The 10320-nt window shown below is 40.1% G+C and overlaps 1 protein-coding gene across 4 annotated transcripts in view; it reads left to right on the top strand.

Annotated features, from left to right (window-relative positions):
• PPIL6 (peptidylprolyl isomerase like 6) overlaps nt 1-6726 on the top strand; it is a 32362-nt gene extending 25636 nt beyond the window's left edge. For 3 of the 4 annotated variants that reach the window (XM_019443046.2, XM_053904584.1, XM_019443047.2), the window contains 2 exons: nt 1514-1649; nt 6527-6726. In XM_019443046.2, the coding sequence (XP_019298591.1) occupies nt 1514-1649; nt 6527-6638 (248 nt within the window). In that variant the 3' untranslated portion in view covers nt 6639-6726. Of the gene's footprint in view, nt 1-1513; nt 1650-4507; nt 4623-6526 lie in introns of all 4 variants that reach the window. The other variant, XR_008422926.1, reaches the window with a different exon arrangement.
• Nucleotides 6727-10320: the final 3594 nt, after the last annotated feature.

A 10320-nucleotide genomic window follows, 5' to 3' on the forward strand; every position in this document is an offset into this window, starting at 1 on the left:
CGGGGTGTTGGCTCCCTTCCCCTCAGTGGGATGCTTTCCAGAAGCAGGAGCAGGTCAAATTCTACCCAAGGACTTGGTTGTGGCACTGTCACTGAGGGGTTTGGAAGCAACATAGCCTCAGGTCCCTACATTCCACATCAACATTCTGTTAAAACAATTGTTAACATAGTTATTTAATTTTCGCACATCTTTTGAGGTGAACACACTTTAAATTTGTAAGTCAGGGGCTGCCTATACCTATACATTAACTTTTTAAAAGTTAATTAAGTTAATTAAGCTTTAACATTTCGCCCATAATCACAGAATGTAAAAATGTTACAACCCTACAAATTTTCTTATTGCTTACAGAATTAAAGAAAAATTTATCATAATATCTAAGAACAATGACAAATGCTATTTTGGTAAAACTCTGAATCTTTGGGCAGATTTCTATTCCATGCGATTTTCTGTAAAATTAATGGATTATTTCTCAATTCCCCTGAAATGAATATAGAGCATTAATGTAATTATATAGAACCATTTACACAAAAATGCTTTATATGCATTTCATAAGATTTCAGAGGTTTTTACTCAGTTTGCAACTTAACAAGCTAAAAGTAACTACCATAAATATGGCTTAATTGCTTAGTTGGTTTAGCTTTGAAACTAAATACTTAGCAACTGCAGTTTCAGAAAAGCTTATTGACAGTTAGTGTTCATATCTCTCAATAATTCCCAGAATTTTATAACGTTATTGACTGAAAACTTTTAGTGAATTCCTCTTCTACTACTTCCTTCTGTATTTTGAGTTTGGAGGTCAATCTTATTTCATGCTAAAAATGGCACTTCCTGAAAATGGTAACCTAATTTACCATCATATAATTCTCTTGTTAACCTTACACTAAAAAAAAAAAAAAAAAAAAAAAAAAAAAATCACTTTCCACTTGGTCCATAGATGGTTTGAGATTAAAATTTATTTGAAGACTAAAAATCAGCATGAATTACTTTCATCATCAACATTTAAGACCACATATATGCCAGATAAGGTGCTAGGAGGCCCTAGGAGTTAAGCTATATTGAGACAAGGTCCCTGTCTGCACATACTAGAGAAGAAAAAACCATGTAAACAATCACACAGTGTTATGAATACTACCACAGAGGTCTGTATAAGATGCTATGAGGGGAAGGGTCATATCCGAAAGCCTTCTCAAAGGGGATATTTTTAATGATCACGCTGGTAGGCTGAATGAAGTCCTGTTGCCAAAACAGCACGAGAAAATTTGCTGACCTTTATTCCTCAGCAATGTACTTCCTTTTACATTATTAATTTAAAGTACTTCCTTTTACATTATTAATTTTCTTAGCACACTTGTTTTTAGCTACAGTAATGATAAACTAAAGGTAAAGAAATGTTCAAATAGTTCTAATAAGACTTTATATTATCTTTTTTAACAGCCCAGTTGAGTGAAGTATGAAACAGAATATTCACAATTTGGAAATATTTTAATGACCTACTATTTATTGTATTTTCTAGATGAAAACTTTTCAATTCCTCATGATAAGAGGGGAGTTCTTGGAATGGTCAACAAAGGCCGTCACAGCAATGGGTCACAATTCTACATCACACTACAACCAACGCCCTATCTAGACAGAAAATATGTGGCTTTTGGGTATGTGTGCTGTACGTTTGTCTGTATAATACTCATATATGGGGGTGCCTGGGTGGTTCAGTCAGTTGAGCATCTGACTCTTGGTTTCGGCTCAGGTCATGATCTCACAGTTCATGGGTTCAAGCCCCGTGTCAGGCTCTGCACTGATAGCACAGAGCCTGCTTGGGATTCTTTCTCTCCTCTCTCTCTCTCTCTGCCCCTCCCCTGCTCATTCTCTCTCTCAAAATAAACAAATAAACTTTAAACAAAAAAATTATAATACTTACATATGTAAAAACGTGGTTCCAAAAGATTTGGTATATGGTTTATGAGTAACTGAGGATAGAATTTTAAAGCAAAAATAATACAAATATACACAAACATTTAGAATGAATATTTCATAACAAGCTTGCTATCTTTAAAAAACAGAGGGGTACCTGGGTGGCTCAGTTGGTTAAGTGTCAGACTCTTGATCTCTGCTCAGGTCTTGATCTCAGGTCGTGAGTTCAAGCCCCGCTTTGGGCTCTGTGCTGGTTGCAAAGCCTACTTAAAAACATACAAACCACAGAAACCATTTAGGCACAGCCGTTAAATGTTCTGACCATCCATCCATCCATCCACCCATCCATCCATCCATCCATCCACCCATCCTTCTATCTTCAGCCTCAAGGATATTATCTTCTATTTATTATGAATAATACCATAGTGCTTAATAATGTAGATATATCTAGATGCAAAAATGAGGTGAAGCCATTTAAATACTGTACATGAACATTTTGAAGAGATAGACGAATACTCCAAATTACAAGTAACTTTTTTAACTGAACAATTTAAAATATGGAAACATCTCAGGTAATAATTATTAGAATATATTATCAAGTTGCTTATAGGCATGTGGACCTAAAATGGATGACGAATATACTCTTTATCAATCTAATGATGTCTTACTAGTGAAGTCAATATAAATTGAAGTTTACTTGGTCTTCCCTGAAATGATGCAGAGCATTAGAACTTTTCTGAATAAGTATTAGATTATTCCAGCCACTCCATAGAAATAATTGCTGACTCTTCTTCCCGTGAAATTTCACAGCAGTTTTAATTTTAACCACAATTATTCCTTCACTGTAATGCAAGTGATATTTCTAGATTGAAAAAGCAGAAAGTATATTTTCATCCAAAGATTTCTTTCAAAAAAGAGATGATTTTATATTAATCAATGCATAACCTAAAAGGATGTGTTGTCTTCTATTTTCCCTGGTCCTAATAAGCTGCATTCTAATTTTGAAAATGAGCATTCTTCAATTATTTTGAAATCCAAATAACCCTCACAATTTCCTGGATCATTTAAATATCCTCGTGCCATCTTAATCACATGGTTAGGTGATCCTTCACATCTTTCCAAAAGGTACCTCTCTCATCACAAACATGACTGCTTTAAAAGGTTTAATGCCTCCTCCTTCACCACCCCCCCCACCCCCAGATGCATACAGCTTAGAGTCTAGAGTGGCATTCAGGGCTTTTACTGTCTGGCCCCACATATTTTTTCAGCTTTCACTTCTGTTAGCCTCCTGATTCATTCATTCAACCAGCATTTTATTAGATACCTACTATATGCCAGTCATGGTGCTCAGTCCTGGGGAAAGAGTGAAGAGGCACAATTTCTGCCCTTTAGGGAGTCTCCAGTGTGTTAGAAAACCAACAGCTATAAGTCAGTCAGACCTGGGCTATGCCCGTTCTGTAAAGAGTGCACCAGGGATACAGGAGAGAGAGAGAGAAAACAACACCCTCCAACTCCATCAGTAAAAGTGAACGCAGATCCCTAGAGGGTGGCAGTGGAATGGAGGATGTGATCTCCTTTTGATGATTGCTGTTTTCCATGGGATTCACCATCCTCCAGGGGAATCTTGCTCACTCATTTTTGTTGTTACCACCACACTGGTTTTAGGGAGGCACTGCACCTCTTTTATTGTTCTAGCTCAAGTATGAGCTCAGTTAATCCCTGAAATCTCCAAATCACAGTGGAGTCTGAACTGAAATATTTAAACAAGACCTTAAAGACACTAGGCAGAAGCAGACAGATAATACCATAATAGGCAAGTAGATACTCCAACAAAGTTTAACTCTTTCAGGGGTACCATCCTTCCCCACTATAGGACTGCCTCTAGTGTTAATGCTTTCTCTTCCTATCATCTCAGAGCATTCCCAGGTTTATCTGACCTTTTGGAAGCCCAGACATGATTAGCAAGGTCTAGAAAGAGAAATTTCCCCTCCTTTTGAGCCCTACTTTCTGATACATCAACTTGCCCCTTCAGATAGGTGGATAACACTAGGAATTGCCTTCAGAGGAGACTGTATCAACCCACAGTCTTACCCCAGTGGTTTCACAGGGAAAGAATATCAAAATACAAAGCTGTAAAATCTCCATTCATACATGCATAAGTAGAAAGGGTGTATGTTGGGGACAGTGGTGGGGGGAATTAATTTCTTTATAGGGGATGCCCAAATGGGGGAAGGGTCATAGAAAGCTTCATGAGAAGGTGAGATGAGTACTGAAATTCACATAGAAGTTAGGCAGAGAAGGCTGGCATCAAAATGAGTAAAATAAAATTTTAAGAAGAGCAAAGAGCTTTGGCAGAAGGCTTTAAGAAGTAAGGAGAGCATCTTATCTACAAGTCATTTGATCTGGCTAGAGCTTAGTACCTAGTGGAGAATGGAGAGAAAGGAGAGTGGAGAAGAGGAGATAGGCCCAGGTCCCAAAGGGCTATGAATGCCATTCTGCTGAGCAGAGATTCCCCACCCAAAGGGGATGGGAAGCCACGGAAGAATTTTTAATTGGGAACAACGCGACCAGGTTCTTATTTTGAAAAAAATCTTTTTAGAAGAAGCGAGGAATTAATTGGCAAAGGATGAAAATGAAGGTGGAAAGGCCAGTTAAGAAGCAATGATAATAGTGCCATAAATGAAGTCCTGGGCCACAAGGCACTGGCAGTACAGGTAAGCAAGGGAAGAACAGAAAATTCAAGAAGTAGTTGGAAGTTAGATTCAACAAGACTTTACGACCATTTAAATGGTCGTGGTGAGGTCATGGGAAGAGTCTAGAGCGGTGGTTATCTAACAGAATTTTCTGCAGTGATGCAAACGTACCATAATCTGTGCTGTCCAGTATGATAGCCACCAGCCACATGCGGCCATTGAGCACTCAAAATATGACTAGTAAAATTGAGGAACTAAATTTTACTAAATTTTAAACTAAAATAGCCCCATGTGGCCAGTGGCTACCATGTTGGGCAGTGAAGGTCTAGAAAAACAACTAGGATTTTAGAACTGATTGGATGGTTGGTGCCATTCACCAAGATAGAGAATACAAGGAGGATATGGGAGAGGTCATGAATTCAGGATGGACAAGTTGTGTTTCAGATTAGGATACCTACACTAGAGGCAGATGGCAACTCTGGAATACCAGAAGTGGTTATTCACACTGGGCAAAGGCTGGAAATGGAGATTTGGAAACTCAACATGGCAACTGAACTGCAGCCAGCCAGAGTACCCTCACTCGCAGAAGAGCCTCTGGGCTTTTGCTTATCTTGTTCCTTTCTACCTCCCGCTAGTCTGCCAAAATCCTGTTCAGGGCTTAGGTCAGAAACTTCCTGATTACCAAATCAAACTGCTTCTTTGTCCTCTTTGGCACAGTGTAAAAAAAAAAAAAAAAAAAAAAAAAAAAAAAAAATGCATCTTCTGTCCTAACACCTGTCACAGTGGAGAGATGCACACAGGAGGTGTTTCTTCAATATTTGTGAAACCAATTTGTAGAACAGGCTTCATTCACATCCTCTTTAGTCAGTGGTCAATCTGTCCATTTATCCCTTGCTCTTCATCCTCAGACTGTACCTTGTGTCAGGCTCTGTGTCACGGTTTCTGCCAGAGGCAGACAAAGAGATGGCTAGAGGGTGATCAGTGTCAGCATGGCCATGTCCTTATAAAGGCTCATGAAATGGAAACCTCACCTCCCCCTCAGCCACTGTTTCCGCCCAAACACTGGCAAAGGGCATTAGTCCTATGTTTAGGGCTGACTCTCTGGTCCATGTTGCTCTCTTTCAATTGAGAGAACCATCAGAAGTCTAGCTCTACTCAGGGAAATTCCAGCCCATGGCTGGTGAATGTCTGGAGATCCAAACTACCATGGCTTTGAACTTTTAGTCATGTATTCAGTGGATGTTGATTAGGTGCCTACATTACGTTAGGCATTGAGTATTAAGTAAAAGCATGAACCATGTCTTCATGGGAAAATCAAAAATTAATCAAAGAATCATACAAATAAATGTCAAATTAACCCTGATAATTCCCATAAGACTGGGAGCTTGACATAAGCAGAGGTGGGCTCTGGGAAACTTCCCTGTGGAGTGATGCTGAGGGAAGTGGGGGGCAGGAGCAAAACAGACAGATGTGGCTGGAAAGCAACATGGGATACTGAGGTACTGAAGCCAGTCCAGCTGAGGCAGAGAACGAGGGGAGCACACCATAGGACAGCACTGGAGGGCAGTGGGGAGGCCGGCCATGGCAGGCCATGGTAGACATTTTTGGTCTTTATCACAAGAATAATGGGAAATTATTGAAGTGTTTTAACAGGGAGGTGAGATCAGACTTGCATTTTTTTTTTAGATTTGCATTTTTAAGAGATCATTCTGCCAGCAGTGAGAATGACAGATTTCAGTCTGTTCTGATCCCAGAACAGATGTGAAGGAGCCATGGCAAAGTGGACACATCTACAGCTATTTATGACAGGTGTTAATCTAATTCATACAAAATAGCCTCAGCTAAACAAGATAGGACTCAATTTAGGAATGGAAGCTAAGTGTGAAAATTTATGACTAAGTTTTCCATTTTTTCCTCCTACATAGGCAATTGATTGAAGGAACACAAGTTCTTCGAAAACTAGAATTGGTTCCAACAGAGAATGAAAGACCAAAACAACGCTGTATGATTGTTGACAGTGGAGATCATTATGCCTGATTTTCATACAATATTTTCTGACAACTTATTATTATGCGTCTGATAAGCTGTTTCTGTATTTAATTAAACAGTGCCTGATAAAATTTAATTTGAAAGCTGTGCAGACCGCTGTAGGTTGGCCCACCCAACACCTAACCCCTCCCCATTTTTCCTTCCTGCCTCTGCCATAGAGACTATAAAAGCAAAACACTTCATTCCCCAGCCTCCTTTGCAGCTAGTCATGGCCATGGGATACCATCTGGCCAGTGAGACAGGAGTAGAATGCCAGTGGTCCTGCCCCTTCCCTTCATCCAGTCTTGAACGCAGACAGCATGGAGCTGTGAAGGAAAGGTCAAGAAAACTAGAGACGTCAGTCCCAGCTCTTGAGCTGCAGAACCAATTCCAGCAAGCACCTATCTCTGGACTTTTTCCTGTGAGACAAATAGACCCCTGCTTGCTTATGTTACTATTGGTTGACTACTTTGCTACTTGTAACCAAAACCATTCTTAATTTAGCAGGGTACCTAATGGCCTTCCAATCCTAAAACATTTTTAGCAGAATTATGTTGTTTATAAAATACATTTTCTACCCTGAGAAACCTGGTAAATGACCAAATAGAAAAGAGGCAATTGATAAATTCATTTAATATTTCACTGTTTATACACAGCATGCAGAAAAGGGCATATACTTTCGATGTTTCTATATGACATGAAGAGAATAGTTGTCTCTGACCATACCAACCAAATGAAAACCAAGAGCTTGGACTGTTCATCCCAACCCAAATCAACCCTGCGGTGGTTGACACTCCTGTGATGTTATTGGGGATCTAGCTTTATCAGCTGTTCCTTAATCTAAGATTCTCAAACCCATCACCTGGGGAACATTTAAAACAGAGACTGCTAGACCCTGTCCTTGATCTACTGAGTCAGAGTCTCTAAATATGGCGTAGGGACTCTGTGCATTCATTCAGCTCAACCTGGAGCTTCTTAAGTCAGCTGGGCACTAGTCATTTGGGATTCACTGCAAGACATAAGTAACTGGTTTCAGCCCCTTCTGTGTAGTCACTGAAGTGCGTGACTCTGTTAGTGGTGACCTCGCTCAGCTGCCTCCACCACCACCGCCGGTGCATTCATGCTCTGCCCAAAGCCATTGATTGAGCTTTTCTTACCCTTAGTGGAAGGTCTGTCTTCCAAGAATGATCTCTCTTTAAGCCAATCTTAAGGAGACAGACCTCTCATTGACTTGGGGGTTGCCAAAAGTAGGCATATGCTTTTTACTTTTCAGTTTGAAATGAAATAGTACATTTCATAGGCAAAAATAGTACAGAGCAGTCTTGTATACCAATCACCCAGGTTCTCCAATGGACATTATCTTACACAACTATAGTATAATATCAAAACCAGGGAACTGACATTGGTACCATGTGTGTTATCATTTCATCATGTGTAGGTTCATGTGACTGATGCCACAGTCAAGACACAGATCTTTTCAAAAAGACCTCCCTTGGGCTACCCCTTTATACCTACTCCCCTGCTCCCCACCACCCATCCCTAACTCCTGACAACTGGAATATGCTTGCCTTTTTTTTTTTCTTAAATAACAGCTTTATTGTTATTTGGTATATGCTTTTATACTAAGATCGGAGATGGGTGGGGAGAAGGCATGGTGCACATTCTCAAGTGACCCAGAGGCAGTATAGTGTTAAGAATGTGTTATGGAGCCAGACAGCCTGGGTTTGAATCCTAGCTCTGCCATCCCCTGGATGCATGGACTCAGGCAAGAACCTCACTGTATCTCTATTTCTTCATGTCAAAGCAGAGGACCTACCACATAGAGTTGTTGTGAGGGTTCACAGAATCAATAATTTGTATGCAGGACCTAGAATAGGACCTTTTATGCTGTATATGCTCATCAAATGTATGCTTGACAAATTACTGGGTAGAACTTTCAGGGTGTGGCCTGGGAAGTTGTATTTTTTAAAAGCTCCTCAATGACTGATTAATAGCCAGATTTGGGAAACACTGAAGAGGAGATACCTCCTCTTCCTCTATTCTGAAGAGTTTCAGCCAACCTGAGAGGTTAAGCTGTTTGTATGAAGTCCCCAGATCCTCTCTGGGCCTTTGGATGGGTTCCTCTGGTCACACTGGTGACATCTCAAAGTGGGGCTAGGACTGCCACAGAGACTCTCACCAACTAGTGAAGCATGTGATGAATGAAACTGATGCTTTGCAGAGATCCTGCTTAAAACAAATTACAAGCATTAGTCATGTAATAACAAGCAGCAGAGCAATTCTTACTGGCAATGAACCCATATACTAGGTAATTAAGCATTTTATCTGATATGAAAGAATTGTGGTATCTGCATGGGTTAAGAAACGGATTCCACCTCCCTTTATTTTTCAACTCACTTGAAAGGTAAAGGTAGAACTCTGCCAACCTTCTAAAGGATGGCAAGTTCATGGTCCCTTTCTTTGCTTCCACTTCCTACTCTCAGGCTGTGTGGAAAGTTTAATCACAAATCTGTGTATGCAGTGGTTCTTATTACCACCATTTAAGGGTACACACTGTGGGGCTCCTGGGTGGCTCAGTCGGTTGAGCACCTGACTTCAGCTTAGGTCATGATCTTGCGGTTTGTGGGTGTGAGCCCCACGTTGGGCTCTGTGCTGACAGCTCAGAGCCTGGAGCCTACTTTGGATTCTGTGTCTCCCTCTCTCACCTCCCCTGCTCTCACTCTGTCTCTATCTCAAAAATAAACATTAAAAAAAATTAATGAAGGTACACCCAGTAATACTTCTGTATTAAAATGTATTCTGTATTGGGGTGTCTGGTGGCTCACTTAAGTACTGACTCTGGATTTCAGCTCAGGTCATGATCTCACATTTCTTGAGTTTGAGCCCCATGCTGAGCTCCATGCTGGCAGTGCGGAGCCTGCTTGGGATTCTCTCTCTCCCTCTCTCTGCCCCTCCCCTGCTTGTGCTGGTGTGATCTCTCCCTCTAAAATAAATGAATAAACTTAAAAAAATGTATTCTGTATTAGGATGATGTATGTTTAGCCATGTCATTTGGAGAAACTGGTTCAAGGACTCAAAAGCTTATCCCAATTAACTCCAAGTTTTGTTTAATATAACAAAATTTTAAGACTCTCCTTTTGATTAAACAGAAGGAATTCTAGATTCTTCCATGTCTACAAATAAGAGAGTAAAGGCATTCTGGGGACTTATATACAAAATGTTAATTTTGTGACCTTTCCCTAATTGCTAGTATGGCAAAGTCTAACATGTATGCCGTGTCTTACATTAAGCCATGTGAATAAGGGGAGTGTGGTATCTGGACATTTTTCTTATTTTGGGAAATTTGAGATAAACATTTAAAATTCTATCTACCTGGGAATGCAAGCTGGGGCAGCCACTCTGGAAAATAGGATGGAGGTTCCTCAAAAAACCAAAAATAGAACTACCCTATGACCCAGCAATTACACTACTAGGCATTTATCCATGGGATACAGGTGTGCTGTTTCGGAGGGAAACATGCACCCCCATGTTTATAGCAGCACTATCAACAATAGCCAAAGTATGGAAAGAGCCCAAATGTTCATCGATGGATGAATGGATAAAGAAGATGTGGTATATATATATATATATATATATATATATATATATATATACACACACACACGCACACACACACACACACAATGGAGTA

This window comes from Panthera pardus, unplaced genomic scaffold (assembly GCF_024362965.1).
Source record: "Panthera pardus isolate Hobbes unplaced genomic scaffold, ASM2436296v1 HiC_scaffold_17, whole genome shotgun sequence".
NCBI classification, from domain to species: domain Eukaryota; kingdom Metazoa; phylum Chordata; class Mammalia; order Carnivora; family Felidae; genus Panthera; species Panthera pardus.